The following is a 22,131-nucleotide window of genomic DNA, read 5'->3' on the forward strand; positions in this document are numbered from 1 at the left end:
GCCTTCCAACGATAAGAAAATATTCCATCTATACATACGTTTGGTTGGTAGATTTAAATTACAATTCCTTTGAGTTCATGTATTGTTACCACTAACAACAATATTTCTTCTGAATTTTTAAAATGACTATGAGTTGTGAATTCGATTTTATTATTACTTACTATTACGATATAATCCGAAGAAACATTGTAAGCAGTTGAATATCAGATATTACTGATTTAACCATAAATTATTATTACTTTGCCATCTGGTTTTGTTTTTTGTAAATAATTTTATAGATTATTTTGGTGAAGTACCCACTTCATTGTTTATTGTCTTCTACAGTTTGTTATATATTTAAGATTTTTATTATGAAATTATTTGACCCATTTTAAGACAAATGCAACAAACGTTGAATAACATATGCTCATTTAAATCCTAACGCTACATTTCGGTGTAAAATCTGAACCTTCGTTTCACAATCAATTCGTAAGAGTATAGAACCATGGCTATTTCTACAATCCTACTGATACCAAGAACACTTCTACTTTTGAGCTACGACAACTAGCTTGCGAGACCAGCACCTTACAATCTGAATACCGACTGGGGTGTGCTCTGCATTACATGTTTATCCTTCATTATACTGAAGAACTATGTCAATTTATCAAAATTTGTAATATGCCAAGAATATTCATAGCAGAGTATAACGAGAATGAATATGAAAGTAATGTAAATGTCATATGTCATATACATTATAATGCAAACTCACTGTTACACTGTTACACAAACACTTTTTTTTATAAAATAATGTTATCGTATTAATAGTTAATTTGAATCACTAACTCAACAATTTCGCCATTACAGTTCGTATATTGTATTGATTCCTAATTACTAAATCAATTTCATTATTCAAATTTACACCCATGGTGAAGGAGGTCGAAGGGATTCCTAAACAGCACCCGTCGCCGCGGGTCATAAAGCTACTATTGACTGTCGGCACGATGCGGCTCGGACTCACAAATGGATGTCAGTTTGTTTAATCAAGTGGCTTTCTTTGCTTTCGGCATTCACACAATCGAGACAACCGCACGAGACACCAAATGGGTAGAAGTGATGAGATTCAAATCAGCAGATAAATTTTTATTGTTATGGTCAACCGATCGACGACAGAAGAATACGTTTTTCTAAATTTATGACTGGGTTATTCCCTGATGTCTTTTGATGAGGCTTATGGCGAGTCCGATGCTCAAGATTTTCGTTTAACTATAGTGAATTACGTTATTACAAATTGTTTACATAAACTAAAATGCATAACTTTCCAGAGTTTTACTAAATTTATATGAATCCCCAGAATGATGTCATCTGATGGCCGAGATTAGGTGTTGAAATTGTGTCAATTGCAGTTCTTATAGAACTAGAGTGTATTGAATCACATACTTCGTTAACAAATTGTTTTCGTGATTCGTCAGATAATATTAGAACATTTATTGTATCTTTGGTCACTTTTGAATTTAAAAAGGTGGGTGGATAGTGTCAGAGACATAGCCGCGAGATTGACGTGAATACGAATAACATTGGCTTGCTGAAACTCGAACTGTGCCTTTAAAAAGTACGATATCAACTCCGGCGAGTGATAAATACAGTTTGAAATTGAGGCTGAATAAAAGATATATAATAATAATATTTCGTTAAATGTCAAATATGATAACACACAACGAAAGTATAGGAAATATTATAAATAGTTCTTCAGGTTTCATTCATCGACATATTTTTATTTTTAGTACTTGGCATCCGGCCCCATTTAATGCATTTTCAAAGATTTATTGATTACGTAATTTTCAGTAATCTCAGTTGTTTATGAATTTCTTGAACAACACAATGTTTCCTGTCAAACTATCAGTGAAGATTCTGAGTTCATGAACCGATTATATTCATTAGTAAATTCATTCCTTTTTGCAAGCAAATTCCGAAATGACACCCATACTCGTATGAAGATCTGTTCCACATCACATCACTTGCTTATTTTTGAATGCGTTAGTGATGACATAAACTTCTATTTTCGATCGTTTAGTACGAAGTTCGTACTGCGAATGGTTTACTAGACTGAATATTTTTACTTGTGATGTGCATATTTCAACACCCAGTAAATTCTAATATCGGACGTATCGTACACGAAAGTTTTTACTTACTTTGTGTTTGGCTAGAATAAAAAAGTGAAGATACATGAAAGCAAGGATCATGATGGATGCCTGATATATCGGGGTTCGTATGCCAACCCCGAACATAGAGCCAGAGTTTATCTTTTGGAAACATTTATAGACCCCTACAACCTGTAACGCAGAAATAAAATATCCCTTACTACATCAAAAAAATTGCCTCTGGTATGAGAAAGGCAAACACTCATCACACATTTGCTCTTTGATGCTCGTTGATACCAAACAGTTCTGAAAACTTTAATTTTGAATTATTTGTGATTATGTCATACAACTAAAACTAAAAATGTCATCAAAAATTGATGGTTAAGAACTAATCTCTCTCGCAAGGGGTCAATTTTGAAAAGGCACCCCGTAGTAAAATAAGACGTATTCACGTCAAAAGCTTGATTACAATGCTTAAACTTTTAATAGGTGAATAGGTGAATATATGAAATTTCATTACTTATAATTCACGATTATTTCAAAGAATTCACAATAGATCAAAAATAGAGTTATTTGATATCACATCATATTTTGTTGAGTGAAAAAAATAACGGAATCATAGATTAACTAAATGACTCAACGATAGAATGCATAATTTACAACAACTCGTTCAAGAAAATTTATGAACAAAGGTGAAACTTTTCAAAGAATTTTCAGTTTTGGACATTATTGCAATCGAGAAATTACATTCAAGTAATTAGACTAATTTACGTTTAGCTATGCGATTTCAAGATAAGAACAAAGTTTTAAATTATGAACTAACTAAAGGGTTAATCTTAAAATATGCAATAAAATAAGTTAATACCTCTCTCTGACCATTTCAATAGTCTCGTTAAAATATTGATACGATTATATTTTCGGATCAAGAAGTTTTCGCCACAAATATTGTGTACATTGTCACATATAAGATCACATATTATGAACCCAAACGTTCGTCATAACCTATCCGAACCTGATAAATGACCTAGTAGCTTTCAAACGAACCTAAGCTTGTGGAAATCTGATGTGTAGTGCTACATTAACATTTATACTCTATGCTGATAATATATACAGTTTGGGTATAAGGACGTTTGTGCTTGCGAGGAGATTTCTGGAACTGGAGAGTAAGGTTCAGCCCCCCCGTCCCCCACGGACTTTTTCAGGGAACCCGTAGAATCCTAGATTTAACAGTGTTTCTTATTCTTCATTATCAAATCATTCCTTGGTACCTTTTTTGCTCGTTCAATCCGGAGATGGAGAAGTCTTGCAATGATATATTGCAATATATATATATATATATAATATATATATATATATATATATATATATATATATATATATATATATATATATATATATATATATATATATATATATATATATATATATATATATATATATATATATATATATATATATGTACATATATAGGCCCTTATTACCGTTCTCACTTCCACTTTCACATTCACTTCACTTACATGTCACTTCACTTGAATTACCCTATTACCAGTATCACGCATAGTGAAGTGATCACTGTAGTGGAAAAAACTCATTTTTTAAACGAAATGTTGGTGGCGTGATGTTCATAGTGACATCAAGTTCATCCAAATAATTACTTTTGTCTTTGAAGCGACTTCCGTGCTAAGGACCTAAATTCACTTCACTCGATTTTCACCGTGAAGTGATACCGATAATAAGGGTCACAATCACTTCACTTGGTTTTCACCGTGTAGTGATACCCGTAATAAGGGCCATATATATATATATATATATATATATATATATATATATATATATATATATATATATATATATATATATATATATATATATATATATATATATATATATATATATATATATATATATATATATATATATATATATATATATATATATATATATATATATATCTTAACCCTCCCTTATCATTTTCGTATCAGCCTTACAACAAAAAGGATTCTTCTAGGGATTAATTTAATAAATTGCATCCTCACCAACAAATCTTTTGTATTCAACACACAACTTACTATGCCCCAGCTAAGTAGATAGATTATATTAATTTATGGTACTACGAGCTAATTGACCACACCTTTGACGGGAACGGCGAACGAAAATCATGTGTGGGTTGCATACAGTGTCGTTCATTTGCGTTCCACTATTTTTTCTGCCATTTGATCCACGACTATCTCCTTCGGTTTTGTTCGTTTTCAGAAAGTGTTCACGTGATGCTTATTCCATTCTGTTAATCGCTTTGACTCGATTTGAAAGCTGGAAGAAACATCATTTTAAACGTGCGAAATAATCTTGTCTCTCATGATAAACCCAATTGATTATCACTCATTTTCTGTGTTTAACAAATTCAGAGACGTTAAACTGATACTAAGATGTTTTTCCGATTAATTGAGATTTGGTGTCAGCTCGAAATGGGCTTCTAGTAAAACGAAACTATTTATAAGAAGCCATTAAGGAGTTTTTTAAAAACTTATTAGCATGACACAATTAAAAAAATACCATAATGCCAATTTACAATGCATAATATGAACTACAGTTCATTACATCCCTTAAAAGAAGTCATGTTTACATTGTTAGCTTCTGTTGGCTCATAAAATTTATTTTTTTCGATTTAAGCTCTATGTCATAGTCTGATCGGTATGCAAGAACTTCCAAAAAAACTAATTTCGTCACTATATATTTGAATGTTCATATATACCCATAATACGTTAAAACCAGACTTTATAATATTTACCTGTAGGCTTACGTATATCTGATGAGCCAACAGAGGTATTTGTATAAACAAGCGTGAACGAATAACACCGATCATAGCGTGTGCGACACAATTTTTACTTCGGACTTTAATCCGTCGGATGAATTATGGCCGAATATATTAATATAGATTAAAACACGAATGAAAAATCTTTGCTGCTCGGTTCGTTATATTTTTCAACCGTCGAAATAGTCCCGGGTAGGTGCCAAACTTTTAAAATATAAGCTCATTTCCAAATTCGAATATTACTGCGGCTATCAAACTGGATTCTGTCGCGTAGGACATCAGCATATGTCGTGAACACAAGTGGTATCATAATTTTTTTGTCTCCCTTACCGGCTTATGTTGTAAAACAGTCCAAAGTGGGTGAATGATAAAAAGATACTGGCCTCTAATCGCGAGCTTTCCTTTGTAAAGATAAATGCCGGTATGTCATTAGGTTGAACTGAATTCGACTGTGAGCGTAGAAAATAGATGTTCGACTATTTTCGTACGATTAAAAATTCAAAGAAACATCTTTGAGCTGAAACTGCTGGTATTTTACAAATTGAATCCAGTTTTCAACAGTTGATATGCACCACAATCCAATGTAATAATATAAGTGATATCTTATATAAAAATATGTTCATTGTGGTATAAAACGATATGGAAAATATCTGTTTCAAATCAAAAACGTAGAATACTTGTAATAAATTTAACTCTTCATTGATTGGGTACTATATAAATATTCCATACTACTATGTTCGTCTTCTGTGATTGGAAATGAATTGTCGCTAATTGAAGATTTTTTTTTGCTATCGATTCATGTGCATCAGAACAATAAATTGTTTGTTAGCTTTATTCCACACCTTCTAATTTCGGCCTTCAAATGCCTAGTGGAGTAGTCCGAAGTAAGATTAAGTAATTCCATTACTTCAATCGCTGCCCACACATTAAGTGCTGTCAAACGGTATAAAGCCTATTCTTGCGGCCAACTTTATTAGCTGCCTGCACACGGTTAGAGTATATCATTCACGTGAAATCCGCTTCGCTAGGGTTAACTTGTTTACAGTTAAAGCTTTGTGTATATTATCGTGCTGCAAGAAACTACGAAAACCACACAATAAGGGGTCAAACGGATGAAAGAATGTGATGCATATACTAAGAAGAAGGAAAAAAGAAACAGTGTATTTATAATCGTTGCGGTTTGTCAAGACATTCGACAAATTTAAAATTTTCATTGTAATTCTATAACTTCTAGAGTGTTCTTAACTTCATACGCTTTGTAGGTTACCAGAACGATTCCCTTTGGTGACCGAGGAGTGGGGTTGAAATAATGTCAATTACAATTTTCTTTAAGAATATCTGGGGTAATGTACCAATAGTCATCCCATTAGTAGAGTCACCACGGTTGCATTCGACAGTGTTTGGCACAAAGGTTTAATAGCAAAAATGTCTGATTTCCAGTTTCCTATTTATTTGATCAAAATGATTCAAAATTATTTAACTGATCGTACTCTTCAGGTTAGCTATCAGAATTGTAAATCTGAATTGCTACCCGTACGAGCCGGTGTTCCACAGGGTTCGAGTGTAGCTCCAATCTTGTATAATATTTTCACTTCTGATCTTCCAAATCTACCCGTTGGTTGTCAGAAATCGTTATTCTGTGACGACACAAGTCTGTTAGCCACAGGTAGAAATCTAAGAGTGATCAGCAGTCGCCTACAAAGAAGTTTAAATATTTTCAGTGATTATCTGTCAAAATGGAAAATTAAACCAAATGCAGCAAAAACGCAATTAATTATCTTTCCTCACAAGCCAAGAGCTTCTTTTCTTAAACCAAACAATAATCACATTCTCAAATTGAATGGCTTGGAATTGACATGGTCTGATCAAGCTAAATACTTAGGTTTAACGTATGACAAAAAACTCACTTTCAAGGAAGGAATCCAGGCAAAGTGTAATAAATATATTAAATGTTTATATCCTCTTATAAACAGAAATTCTAAGCTCTGTCTAAAAAACAAATTGTTAATTTATAAACAAATTTTCAGACCAGCCATGCTTTATGCGGTACCAATTTGGTCAAGCTGTTGTTCCACCAGGAAGAAAACGCTTCGAAGGATTCAGAATAAAATTCTGAAAATGATTCTGAAGCGTCCTCCCTGGTTTAGTACAAATGAGTTACACAGACTCACAAATATAGAACCATTAGATGTAATGTCACATAATATTATAAGCAAATTCCGACAAAAATCGATGCAATCTTCAATTGAATCGATTCGCTCTCTGTATTAGTTAGTAAGTTAGTATATAAGTTCCTTTTCCCCATTACACAATACAAGTAGGTTTAGAATTTTCCCTACACAAAAATCTCAGAATTGCGGAAGGAAATGATGTCTTCATGGTAATAACCAAATCATATATATAACAGGGCTGAAAAGTCACCACTTGTGGCTGAACACCCAATTTAAATCTTAATAATTTAATTTTCAACTCATATTCCAATAAATAGTTATTAAAAAAAAAAAAAAAAATAGAGTCACCACGGTTTTTTGTGGATTACTCGTCTTTGAATCAACGGATTACACAGTCCTCCTAACTAGCATACATCAAAATATACGTTTTGCCTTTCTCTATAGAAAGGTAACAGAATTACTGGAAAACCCGACTTTTGAAACCCCGCAGACTTCTACTGTTATATACCGTTCGACTCAGCTCAACGAGATCTAAAAATGTCTGTGTGTGCACCTTTCAATAATTTTTACCGACGTAACCTACAAAATGCGTTGTTTTTTACCGCTCGTTTGAAAACCATTGATCAAGCTCAAAGTTTAAATCGATGACAATCTGGAGATATAATGGCATAAGAAACGCACTTTTTTCTTAACGCTCACTTTTTTGGAAATGGCTAGCCGATTTGTCAAGTTTAGGCCTGTTTGAAGGTTTCTATGAGATTATTGATCAAGTTCGAAGGCTAAATTTCGACCACGCTGCGAAATCTGTTGAAATAAAAGATCAAATTCCACAAAAGAAATGATATACAAAGTCTTTGTTTTTACATTTATTCCAGAAAGTGATCAAAGATCAAGTTCAAATGTATTATTGCTGATACATTTGGTATGAGGAATGTTACCAAATATGTGACGTAAGTGCTGAAACATGTTTTTGTGAACTACCCAAATCAATTTGTATCAAAAAATAAGCTACCACTATTGAATTATGGATAAAGTTCGAGGATCAAACGGCTGTAATGGTATAAGTGACGTAAGCGACATAACGTTGTTTTTTCATTGCTCAATTTTCTCAAACATGTCAGAGCCAAATTCTACAAGTCTAAATGGTTGTCAATTCCGGTTTCGGAGATATAATAGTATAAGTGACGCATCGTTCGGAACAGTTTTGGTGAACATTTCCGGTTCGAGAGATGCAATGTTTTATGAGACGTAATCGATTTCGAAAGACTCAGACTCGTTTGAAAGCTACTATTATAATATTTGATAAGGTCTCAACATTAGTGGCCGAAGATAGAATCTTACTAATGTTTTAAGGAGACTATTTAAATGACAGGAGAAAGATATAAGGTGGATTTAGAAGGTTTATTTTTTGTTTGTGCTTCAGATGTTAACATAGAAGCTGTAATTTTTGCAGAAGAATTTCTGTTTGGGATCAGCCGCTTTGTTATTAAATAAAACTTGTCATTAATCCTCCTAGAAAGTGAGGCAGAAAAATTACATTGCGTACATTGTGTGATAGTAAAACATGTAAAACATACGTCGATAAACGTCAGCTGGATGATTTTTTTCTAATAATTCGAGGTCTCTAAATATATTTCCATCTTGACAATATATGAAAAATATTCGATACACCTAAAAGTGACATGATGCACCGTTCGCTATGGACCGGAAAATAACGACTTTTTTAATAAATTAACTTGTGTATTTTTATTTATCTCGTGATTGATTAGAAGTTTTCACCTATTCTTCAAATAATGATTAAACCTGTGTGGAAAATTTATACACTGAGAACACTTTTTCCTTATTTCTTGAAAACATTAATTTTCTCCAGAAGGGCTTATCTTAATATTTGTATTTTCTGATATGTTGTAACATACAACTGATGTAGTTTATTGCACTATGATTAAAGATGGGAGAGTCACAATCAAAAAAGTTTTTTTTTGTTTTTCACAAAATTCAGGTCAGTTTCAAAAACTACGACACCACCTAAAATTGGATCGATTCAATTGTCGCATCTGAGAAAAAGGAATTTTTCAAACGTGGTATCCGAGTCTTACCAGAAAGATGACAGAAAATGGTACATAACGATGGACTATACTTTGAAAAACGGTACTGCAATGATACTCTAACTAAAAATCATGAAGCTTAGCAGAAAAAACGCTACTAATTTATTCCAACGTCTGATAATATAAATAGATTTTGATAACGACATTTATATAGGTGTTTTATGTTATGTATGATGATTTTATTTATCATATAGCCGTTTATTTAAATTTTACTCGCACCGACTTCATTTACAAAAGTATAGCGCTTGTCTTTGTGATTTTTATTGTCGACCCCGCCAACAATCGAAAATAACCTTTAAAGTGCAGAGATGTGCAGGATCGCATAGTGGTTTTTGAAAAGTAGAGAAAAAATGCTATAAAATCAAATACTATTGAACAGTGGCAGCCCTTTCCTACCTATATAGAACTCTAATCACAAAACATCATCATTGCGCCATATATTTTGTATGGAAGGATGGAAAAAAAGTTTGCACTACCCTATCTTCGAGAGGATATGGAGAGATTATTTCTTATTCAAAAACCTTTATACTTTAAACTGTAATCCTTCGCTTATCTGAGAATACAAAAAAATAAATATAGTGCAGGAAAAAAATTAATTTAGTTTTTGGATTTCTGCCACCTTGGCATCACTGTGCGACGTTTGGAAGTAGAATCAAATCACTTTTTCAATAACTAGCTGCCACAACTCAAACGCACTCAAATATATTTGAAAATGCACTTTATGAAAAGAGTGGCTTTTTATTCTCCAATATACAGGGTGATTTTTTAAGAGCTTGAGAACTTTTTTAAACAATAAAACGCATAAAATTTGCAAAATCTCATCGGTTCTTTATTTTAAACGTTAGATTGGTACATGACATTTACTTTTTGAAGATAATTTCATTTAAATGTTGACCGCGGCTGCGTTTTAGGTGGTCCATTCGGAAAGTCCAATTTTGGGCAACTTTTTCGAGCATTTCGGCCGGAATAGCCCGAATTTCTTCGGAAATGTTGTCTTCCAAAGCTGGAATAGTTACTGGCTTATTTCTGTAGACTTTAGACTTGACGTAGCCCCACAAAAAATAGTCTAAAGGCGTCAAATCGCATGATCTTGGTGGCCAACTTACCGGTCCATTTCTTGAGATGAATTGTTCTCCGAAGTTTTCCCTCAAAATGGCCATAGAATCGCGAGCTGTGTGGCATGTAGCGCCATCTTGTTGAAACCACATGTCAACCAAGTTCAGTTCTTCCATTTTTGGCAACAAAAAGTTTGTTAGCATCGAACGATAGCGATCGCCATTCACTGTAACGTTGCGTCCAACAGCATCTTTGAAAAAATACGGTCCAATGATTCCACCAGCGTACAAACCACACCAAACAGTGCATTTTTCGGGATGCATGGGCAGTTCTTGAACGGCTTCTGGTTGCTCTTCACTCCAAATGCGGCAATTTTGCTTATTTACGTAGCCATTCAACCAGAAATGAGCCTCATCGCTGAACAAAATTTGTCGATAAAAAAGCGGACATTCCGAATGGACCACCTAAGACGCAGCCGCGGTCAACATTTAAATGAAATTATCTTCAAAAAGTAAATGTCATGTACCAATCTAACGTTTAAAATAAAGAACCGATGAGATTTTGCAAATTTTATGCGTTTTATTGTTTAAAAAAGTTCTCAAGCTCTTAAAAAATCACCCTGTATATCACTCATTTACATTAGCAGATTTTTTTTATTTTCCATACCATCCTCGGGTTTCACAGTTATTGCATAGCCTTTCTATATTCTAAATTAGAAATGTAAAAACTTTCTGTAAACATCTTTAACTACATTCACATCCAACATATTTATTCCGTAATAATCACTACGTACAGAGCTGCCGAGTGGGGAGGAGGAAGGAAGGAGTCCCCCCGGGCCCGAACATTTTCAGGGGGCCCGGAAATTCAAAAAAAATTTTACATTCTTCATAACAAAACCAAATATCAAAAATCGAAAAAAATTAAGCTTACGAATTATTTTGTTAAAATAATGTATTTAAAAATCTCTTGATACAATTATATTCTTATACTCAGAAAGTTTTTTTTTTTAATTTTCCTATTTAAGGCTTCGTAATATTGCAGTCCCTCCGAGTCCGACTTTCCAAAGAAAATTATTACATTTACTTTAGTCTGAATAACAGATATGAAACAGAATGCGAGTATAAAGTATCTATTCCGAGAAAGTGTGAAAATTTTAATTGATGATACAGGTATTTGTAATGGCTGAAGTATAATACGCAAAAGAAGATATTTTAGTAAATGCATTTTTATCTAGGTCACGATTCGTTTTTAAAATTTGTTTCATTAACAATTTTAAATATAAGATTCTGCTTCTGTAAAGAAATACTTTCGTCTCGTATTTCTAGCTAGTGTAAGCAGTACAGCGGTAAAACGTATCGTTATACCAATTATACTTATTTACTACACCGCTATTTTCATTTATTCATTTGTTTGCTGTTTCAGTGTGTATGAATTTAACGAATACAATTCGTTCATAAGTTATAAGTCGGTGAATGATTTTAGCACTGTACATACCAATTTTGTAAGGCTTACGCGTTCGATTTTTTCCTTTCAATCGATCTAATACACGGCAAAAAATAATGAAATTTACACGACATGTAATTCCATAATACTTTGAAATAGACATCAATTGAATCAAAAATGTGATTGAAAACCATCATCAATGTAATAGTAAATTAGAATGCCTTGATTTTCAATGAATTTTACAACATATTTTAATTTACGATTAGTTTTACGACAACATATTTTAATATACGCTTAGCATATTGAAAAGTAAAGATCTGAGAAGTGAGTTTATATTCAAATTCCTGCTCCAAATATGTGCATGAAAATTGATGTAAATATTTTTATCTGTCCATATTGCATCGAATCCTACACAGAAATATATATGGAATAGACATAGATTAAATCGAGAGTTTGATTGAAAACCATCATCGATGTAAAATTGAATCGGATTGCATTGAATTTTCAATGAATAGAACCGAATCTTCCAATTGACAAATATTTTTTAAGTCTTACGAGTTGGTGATTTGTGAAATTAATTAATAGGAAGAATAAATATTTCACATTTTTGTCGATTTCACGGTATGATTATTTATATATCTTCTTAAACTCATCGATTTTTTGTGCTATGTTTTGAAGATAATTCGTAACTGGTCGTTCGCTTTCCTGATCAGAATTCATCATTTTGTCATTTGTAGTAAATTATATACAAAACGGGTTGATTCAAGAGTAAGCTACTTGAAAGATTACTGGAATAATATATTTATTCGTTCCTAATTTCCCAATGTTTAATTTGGTTCGTTTTTTGCTAAAACCTTCTTTTGAACCGATGCCCGGAGGGCCTTGTATCATACACCATTCCACTCAGTTCGTCGAGATCTCAAAACGCCTTTGTGTATGTGGCAAAAATATACAACTTTGAGTCGGCTGTGAATTGATTTTCATAAACTTAGACTCTTAAGAAAGGTCCTACTTTTCCTTAGAATGCTATTGAATTCCGACATCCGGTTCTAAAATTACAGCATGACATGTGCTAAACGTTGCAAATAAAATATACACTTAATTATTTTCCCGGAATTACATTAAGTAGAAAATTTTAATTTAAAGAGCGTGTTTCTATACATATCGAAACAAAAACTAATAAAACTCTTTGAACTAGCCATATAATTGTTATGTTGCGTACGTCTGTTTATTAAGATGATAAAAAAAAATTCATTCCGGATATATTGGTTATGGCTTACCGAAAATAACAGGCAAAACCCCCGTCATTCTGTGCGACGGTGCAAAGAACGAAAAAAAAATCTTTATTTGACTCAAAATTGTTTCGATTTGTGGGTTACTCATGTTTACCCCTGAACAAACTAATCACTTACTAAACTATTCATATATTCAAAATTTGACAAAGTCGGATGAATCGTTTTTATATGAAATTATTTATTTGTGTTTATAACATGTTATTCTCTTTTTGGTGTTCTAAAGCTATGAAACTAACATTGTATATATATCCCCCAACTGACCTATATCTATGTGCAATTTACATCTGAACTCGAATGCTATGAAGAAAAATATTATATAGAATCACGACTGTTGGACCGTGGGTCATTCCAGAATATTCATGTCATAAAATGTAATTTAACTCCCAATTAACGTTTTGAATCCGAATTTGTTCGTACGTCGTTTGAATCCTCTGATTGTGTTTGTGCTGATTCATGCTACGTGGGTTGCTCAGATCAAGCTAAATTCGGATCAGTATAATCAAGACAAATCACTGCATAATTCTATGATAATGTATCAACATTTGTGTTCATATGTGTGACAGCCAAAGTTAACGTGGAAACGGCTACTGTTAATGAACCTAATGTATTCCGTTTTATCTTCGTTTCATCCACAGATGCCTCGGTCTAAAGTCTCCATTCATCCAGTTCCGGTCAGAGTTTGAGGTGCTGTCCAACAATAGCATATCATTGAACCTAACAGAAATCCGACACAAGCTGAAAAGTGTACAAAATTTGGATCACTTCATACGTCCCGTCGATAACGGGCGGAAGGACGATAGCAAAAAACAACTTCTTGCCGCATTGTCCACATCAACGGGTGTGGTCAATACGCTTCCTAGCAATATGACGATTACATTTCTAACCACAACTCCACCATCGTTTGTGAATCATTTCGAAATAACGACAGAGACTAGTATTTCAAACGATGTGGACATGGAAAAGAAAACTGTTAGCGAGCATATGATAGCTGACGATAGCAGCAAAAAGGAAAGAAAATATATAATACCGTTAGCTCTGAAAACATCTTTGAATGAAAAGGAAAAGACGGCGTCCATATTTCATGGATCGTCGACCAATATTGACGACTTGAAGCGTCATATTTTGATGCTACAAAACCTGACACAGTCCGATAAGAGCTTTCAAAGTAAATTTGTGGTTTTTCCTGCTTTGCAAAAAAATGGATCGGAAGCTGTTAGTACAATCAAAGCAACAACTGTTTCACCGACGACTACATTTCGACCTCCATTCCATAATATGCCTGTGTTACAAATTAAAGAAGACCGAAGTTCAGCAAGGGTTTTCCCTGAAAAGTTTACTCGACTGCGACCAACGATTAATATGCCCAGGCAAATTCTGCCCAATTCACAAGATATACTGACCGATAATAAAGACGACATGTTCAAAATGGAAAAAATTACAATAGTCCCACAGGTTTTCTTACAAAACGACCAAACTCCGGATTCCATGGCAGAAGAAGATAATAATAACAATAATTACGACAACAACGAAAGAAGAAAAGAGATCAAAGGAAATGACGGAGAGAGTATCAAGAATAAAAAACCATCGCCGCCAGTCTATCAAGGAAAAGGAGGTACGGGAGAAGAGACAGGTTATAAATCTCCACTGTCGGCCACAATACTACCGTCTCGAAAACTCGGACGCAACAGAACAACGTTGGCGGTATTGGCGTCTAGCGCGGTACAAACGGCCATAGCCGCTGATGATATTGATAACGCCTCTACACGTGGTTCCATTGCTGGCGGTAATGTAAGCGCACGGGGGGGAAATGGCAAAAAGCGGAATCGAAAAAATAAAAAGCCGTCAGAGAAACCAATTAACTCCAATCCGGTTCAAGACTTTGACGGTGTAACGAATCAAAGTTCAAGCGCAAACAAGACCAAAGCCGGCAGGAAAGGTGCTAAACGGCTTCAAAGGCTCCAACAGAAAGCATTTATGTTGCAGCAATTAACATCCAGCTCATCGACTGTTGCACCCCTTACGGTACCTCCCACGTCCAGTTCTAGTCGAAAACTCTCGCGTTACCGCCGTGCAGAATGGTCAACAATCAAAAATCATCGGTCCCAGCTGGAGCATTCGACATCCAAGGATAGCACAATGGTTTCGATTTACGGATCGCTTAACAGTTCCAGTGTTAGTGTCATCAGTGGTGTGAGTAATAGTGTTGGCTTGAAAAATGGTACCGCTTCAAATATCGATAGCAACAACAGCGATGGTAACCACAGCGAGAAAGACATAATCAATTTAAATCCCGATCTCTGTTTCAAAGTCACAGGTCTCAGCGGAGGCCAGCAAAAATTGTGCGCCCAGCACACCAGTGTAATGCCAGCTATTAGTCGAGGGGCCCGCGCTGCAATACAAGTTAGTAGTTCAATCACTATTAAGAGTTCATAAAATTATTAGTTTACCTAATTTCAACTATGCTTAATTACATATTCTATTTGTTTATATAATGTCCTATATATATTAACAGTCCATTTTTTCTAGGAATGCAAACACCAGTTCAGACACCGACGTTGGAACTGCACCGCCATAGAAGACGACACTGTTTTTGGACCAGTTTCGAATATAGGTTTGTAGACTATGTATATTTTCCACCATCATCGTTCCATCATGTTTTTTTTTATTATTTGAGCCATTTCATGTTGCTTTCATATCGCCTTTACCCGACTAGGCCAACGTTAGAAAATAACCCTTCTCTTATAGCTAATGGGCTTGCCTTAAAACGTCACTCGAATCATAGCTTTTTCACCTCGAGGTATACCCCTTAGACTATTTCCTTCTCTCTGCTTACCTAGTCGAAGAAAGTGTCCTTGAACGGTGGCATGATGTGTATGTATTATGTGCCCACAAAGGAGACTGATGAATAATAAAAACATTTTTAAGGTCTTTGCATCTTGGCCGCATCTATACAAATCGGTCGCCTTTAAGTGTGCAAGAAAGAACCTAAATCAACAATTCCCACTTTCTCAGGTAGAATGTACAGATTCATGTTTGTGTACTAACGAAACAGGTTCTACAGTTCAAGACACTTTTTCATTTTGGCATCAACAGTTTGTGCATTGATTTGATGAGATATTACTCATGTTTTTGTGTGTGTCCTAAACATCTAAACATAGAGGTCGAGATCGTACAGATGGTTGAATCGATTGATATCAAACTAGTATCAAATGAAAAAAAAACTCTATTGGTAGATTTTGAGAACTAAAGTTTAGCTCTTCGGTCATTTAAATTTTTTTGTCAAAATTTTGATGACTGCACAGATAAAAATATGTTGTGCATTCAAATAATTTTTCATATCCATAATTAAAGCAGGGAAAATTGAATATAAAATTGCTTCAAAACTCGATGATGAGTTTCAATTAAATTTCATATTACTACTGACTTACATGTCGCTTAAATTTCATTTTGTTTTTTTTCTGTGTAGCGGGAAGAACTCTTCATAATACTCCAAATTATTTGTAAAAAAAAAACATATTTTTACGAAAATCTTATGTGTTTTTTTTTTTGAGTATTCCAGGTACATCGGAAAATTTCAATGGCCTCAAACATGGCTGGGATAATCATCGGAAATCAAAAATCATTGGTGATCTAAAATCAATGATCTCGTGTATAAAAAATCACTACTATTTTCATCACAAGTTTTTCCCTATAAATACGTTTATTTCATAGGCAACAAAATAATAATATAGTAATATATAATGTTTGCCTAATATGAGCATTAAAAGATGATGCCTTCAAACGATTAAACTTAAGTTATGCACTGACAATTTTTGTCAATTTATATGAGCTTGGGTTCTGGGGATTATGGATTTTCTAACTTTTGGGAATGATAGGTGGTTTAAAGCAGAGGAGGATTATAAACCACTCCGGTACGTGCATGCGTTGGTAAGGGTTAAGAAAGCACCGCTATTTCGTATCACGTGGCCGGTACGTATGTCTGTTATCAGTGTTTGGTTTTGATTGCACTTGTGAATCGATTGAGAAAAATCATAGCCACTTTACTGGAAGTATGATAGAATGAATGAAAGGATTTCTATAAGTTTGTTCGGTCGGTCGCATCGGAATTTCATGCTTCTTGATGTATTTGAAATTTATTCAGCAATACCGTGTTGGCGGAGTAATATCAATAAAACCAGCAAATAACATTAACATATATGCAGTGATTAATAAAAATTTTAATAATAAGAAAAACATGTTCAATTACAAAGCATTCTAAGAGGCTGGTTAATTTATCGTATTTAGTTTGAATATTGTTCACAGATTGTTTTATTTTGTTTAATCAAAACAGTGCATGAACACCATCATCAGTAGCATCAACCAGCTGGAAGTAAAACAAAGTCTTTTGTCGCTCTGATCACTATGTGGTGTAAAATATTTTTTGTACTTATTTTACATTACCTATTGCTATTGCGAAGCGAATGTTGTCAAATTAGCAATATCAGTGTGATTACGATCCAAATTTTTTGTACTTAAATGAATAGTCATTGATTGCACCTTTCGTCTAAAAAATGAAATTTACCATTTGTTTTGCACGGATGAAGAGAGAGATTCAATTCAAGACTGATTTTTTAAAATGGCGTATGTATTTTTGCTTACACTTTCTTCAAATCATGATAACTCGGGAACTGTGAATGGTACAAAAATGATGTCCAAGAAAAAGTTGTTGGAAATCGATTGGGCACTCCCAATAACATATATACTCTATAAAAACTTTGAATACTTTTTCAGGAAATAGAAAACCAACCGAAAAACTGCAATTTATAAAAACGTCTCTTCAATTTTTGTGTAAATAACTTTATTTTAATTTTTTATTAAATTGTGGAATGAAAAATTACGAAGTTAAAGCCAAAACAATTTACCAACATTTGCAAAACTTTAAGCTTTTAATGAATAATTATCATTTGAAGAATAGAATATAATTTTACATATTAAAATATGTAAAATAAATTATCCATAGCGATTAGAAGAAATAATCATTAAGTATTGTTCAATTTAACAGAACACGTAATCGGAGAACTGAAAGCTTTGAAGCTTAAGGCAGATTTGAATACAGCCCTAACTCTGACAGGTGAGTCCTGCTTTTAGAAGAAAGGTCGAGCAAATTTATTTCCTTTAATCTGTAGATTTACATTCTAGTGTCTAAATAACTATTTTTTGTCAAAAACTGAAAGGTTTGCAAATATTGGTCAATTGTTTTAGCTGTCGTCAATTTGTCATTTTTTAATTGACACTAACCAATTTTGCATCAAAATGGGGTTTCAAAGATTCAAAACAAAATTATTAGCATTCAGTTCGGACTCGCATCGCACCCAACACAGTCGAAAGTTTCTTACGGTCGCGACGACAGAAATAAAGACAATACAGTGCAGTGAACAATAGAGTGTACGAAATAGGCAAATACGATTTAACAAAGCCTGAAACTTGGCCTACAAGGCCAAATTCAATTTGTGTTGATTTCAAGCGCTGTCAAGTTAGACCAGCAGCAATCGAAATTGAAATCTTGCTTAAGGAACGAATGCATCTAAACGTTAATGATGTAAGTGAGATTCAATTCAACAAGGCGTCTAACTGTGTGTACATTTTGTTTAAACGTGAAAAAGATGCAATTGCATTTGCTTCGGTTAATAACGGGGTGCACAGTATTGATCATGACAATGTTAAATATAAAATCCCTGTGTACATGGTGGACAATGCCATAGAAATACGCGTGCATGACCTTCCCCCGCAGACCAGCGATGAGTATGTTAGGGAAAGTATGTCGCAGTACGGTGAAGTTCTTTCCATCGAAAGGGAAGTATGGCGAAATTTTTTCCCGGGTATCCGGAATGGCGTGCGAGTGGTACGTATGCAACTACGTAAAGCAATTCCATCTTACATCATTTGTGGCCAAGACGGGATACATCCGTGTAAAACGTTGATTACGTATGAAAATCAATTGGTTACATGTAAGTTTTGTGAGCAACATGCACACTACGGCAAACCTTGCACTGAAACTGCGAAAACAAACAAAAACAAGGACAACCGCCCAACAACGGAAACTAGTGAATGCAACGCTCCTGTTTCAAAAACACCTTCACCATCTAACCAACTATCAACTGCAATCAATGTACAAAGCGTATCTACAGCAACTGCAAATGAACCCAAGACTGCGATCAACAATGAAAACAAGGAAACGGAAACCACTCACAACTCCAACGATGTAGCAATGGATGATATGAGCAACGGACAAAATGACCTCCAATCTTCACTCGAAGAAAATGGAAGCTCCTCTCCCCCTAGAAGAAAGGTGACAACGAGATCCGACAATAAAAAAATTATATTATGTAACAAAAACATGGGTAAATCGGCCACCTAAAGCTATACGCAAATTGGCCTGAATAAAAATGGTTATAAAAAAATTATTAGCATTAGAAACCACCCGCGTGTTACTACTCCGTTATTGATCAGAACCAATTAAGCTTGCGAAATGTTTTTCTAAAATAATTTCCGTGGGAATAGCACGTAGCTTCACATTGTGTAAACTGCATTGATCCCTGCATGCTGATCAATACCGACGCCGGCTACGTCCGAATGCAGATCTACTTGGGAAGGAAGGATTGTTAGTTCAATGCATACCGTTACTAGAAACCGAGGAATCCTCTGCATTTCCACATACATCACAGGGTAGGGTTGTCTGTTAGTAAATTTCCGAATAATATTATCATGTGTATTTTGATCTGGGTAGCCGGCTACCGAGAATACGTTGCAGTTTTATTACGTTTTGTATTCATATGTGCTTCTTACTAAAATACGAAATTTCTTGCGAAACTCATAAAACTTCGAACAGCCGGCTTTCGGAAGGTTCGATATCAATTCATACATTCGATTCACTGTGTTTTGGTTTTTTTTTTTATTAGACTGCCGTTTTTTATCATTTATTTCACCCCATGACCCGTAATACTGGCAAGATATCACTCGATTAGCGACAATCGAACAACAACGCCTTACGCGATACGAAGTAATGGCGATATCTACTTCCTAACCAGAATAATAAAATACTAAAATACTAAATGGATCCTCCTTACAGTCTAAACTATATTTACATACACACTAGGTAAGCACGGTCACAAAAAAATATCTGCACGGCTATAAACTTCCCGCGCGCGTCTTAAACTTAGTGTTTAATCCGAAGAAAAATAGATAAAACGTTCCTCAAATTATCGACGGAGCTTAGTCTAGCTTTTTGAAAAAGTATTAGTCTGATTTTTGAATAAGTATTTAACTATTTTTTTCAATGTATATTTTAAATTAAAAGTGCTCAATCGGTGACCTACAACTATTTCTTGGACATAATTTTTCTTCAATTTACAATTTCCGAGCTACCACGACACTTGGGTTGGCGGCTCTATGCATAGGACGCTGATCTTCACAAGCCAGTTGTCGTGTGTTCGAGCCCCCACCTTGAAGGATTCTTATGGCGTTTTTCATTGAAAAACACTGGTGGCGTGGATTGCTCTGATTTTGCACTTTCGAGCAGAAATCGCAATGAAACACCGTCAGAATGTTGCATTTCTGCTCGAAAGTGCAAAATCAGAGCAATCCACGCCACCAGTGTTTCTCAATGAAAAACGGCATTAGTGTCAGTAGGATCGTAGTACTAGCCATGCAAGGATTCTGTACGCTAAGGAGCGGTTGAAACAGAAAAGCCAAACTCCACAAAAGGAATGTAATGTCAAGACTTTGCTTTTTGAGCTACCACGATTTGAAGAAAATGCATGCCAAACTACATACGCCCTTTTCGAAATTCTGTGTTTCTGCATCCGTGCAAAATAAATGTTTTGTCATACTGAAAACGTATGCAAAGTCTCCATCCACCCCATGGAGATGATCCTAGTACACACTTAAAAAAATCCCTGTGATTTTACATCTTATTAGATGCACATAAATGGAGCGTCGCAGTTCACGCACATTCACGTGGAAGAACATTTAATATTGTGTCTAAAACTCCATGACATGAAATTCGTTGAAATAAAAAAAGAAGACTGAAGAGCAACCGCCGCGACTTGAACCGAGAATCTTTGGATCGCAAGTACGTCTGTTAATCGACTGAGCCACAGAAGCACACATCTGCATGGCTGGTAAAAGCAACATTTAAATTCATACAGTCGCACCTGCTAGCAGAACGCAAGTTACAGTCGAAACCAGTAAAATTAGAGCTCATCTAACATTAAGTCATTACAAATAAGATTTTCCGTCATTTGACAGATTAGGTCTTTATGAATTACATCGTATGAAGAATTAAGTCACCTGTATTATTCAAATTTTTTTGGTGTGTAGTTTTCTTTGGACAAATAACTTTTGTCCTGAAATATTCCAGTCCTTACATTTATATAATTTCCAAATAACGATGAGCTGTTAACCCCGCTCTCGATGCTAGATCTTCTTGATATTTGATGAATATATTCTCCATTCATTGTAGGGATCATTGTTGTACCAGCCATGCAATGATTCTGTACAGTATAAATCGGCTGCGAAGCCTGTTAAAATTGAAGGTCAAATTCCACAAAAGGAATATAATACCGAGACTTTTTAGTTATTACAAGATTGTGATAAATATTTGGAAAATAGTTGGTGTTAGTTCAGTATAACTTTTTCAAATTCGCTCTGTAATCTACAAGTTCACATTTTTTGGCAAATTGCTCCTATTTAGAACACACACGTGAAATGTTTTGCGATTCTGGCAGAGTTGTTTATTGGAAAAACTAAATTTCAAACGAGAGTGTCTTGTTTCGAACATTCAGGCAGCAGATTTTTTGTGTTTCATATAAACTTATTTACACACGGTTAGGTAGGTGCATAGGGCGCTGGTCTTACAAGCCAGTTGTCGTATGTTTCAGTCCCGATCTGAAATGATTCATAGTGTCAGTAGAATCATAGCACTAGCCATGCAATGGATCTGTACGCTATGAATCGACTGCAAAGTCTGTTGAAACAGAAGATCAAATTTCACAAAAGGATTGTAAAACCAAAGCTTTCCCTTGTATTAACTTATTTGTGTATACGCGAAATATTTTTTGAATATAATTCTTTGCGAATTTTGAAATTACCGAA

General features: G+C 34.4%; 1 protein-coding gene across 1 annotated transcript in view; it reads left to right on the top strand.

The window, feature by feature from the left end:
- LOC131432996 (protein Wnt-5) overlaps window positions 1-22,131 on the top strand; it is an 88,351-nt gene that overhangs the window by 17,951 nt on the left and 48,269 nt on the right. The window contains exons 2-3 of the mRNA XM_058599702.1: window positions 13,635-15,399; window positions 15,526-15,610. Of these exons, the coding sequence (XP_058455685.1) occupies window positions 13,635-15,399; window positions 15,526-15,610 (1,850 nt within the window). The remainder of the gene's footprint in view (window positions 1-13,634; window positions 15,400-15,525; window positions 15,611-22,131) is intronic.

The sequence above is a fragment of the Malaya genurostris genome, chromosome 2 (genome assembly GCF_030247185.1).
Source record: "Malaya genurostris strain Urasoe2022 chromosome 2, Malgen_1.1, whole genome shotgun sequence".
NCBI lineage: Eukaryota > Metazoa > Arthropoda > Insecta > Diptera > Culicidae > Malaya > Malaya genurostris.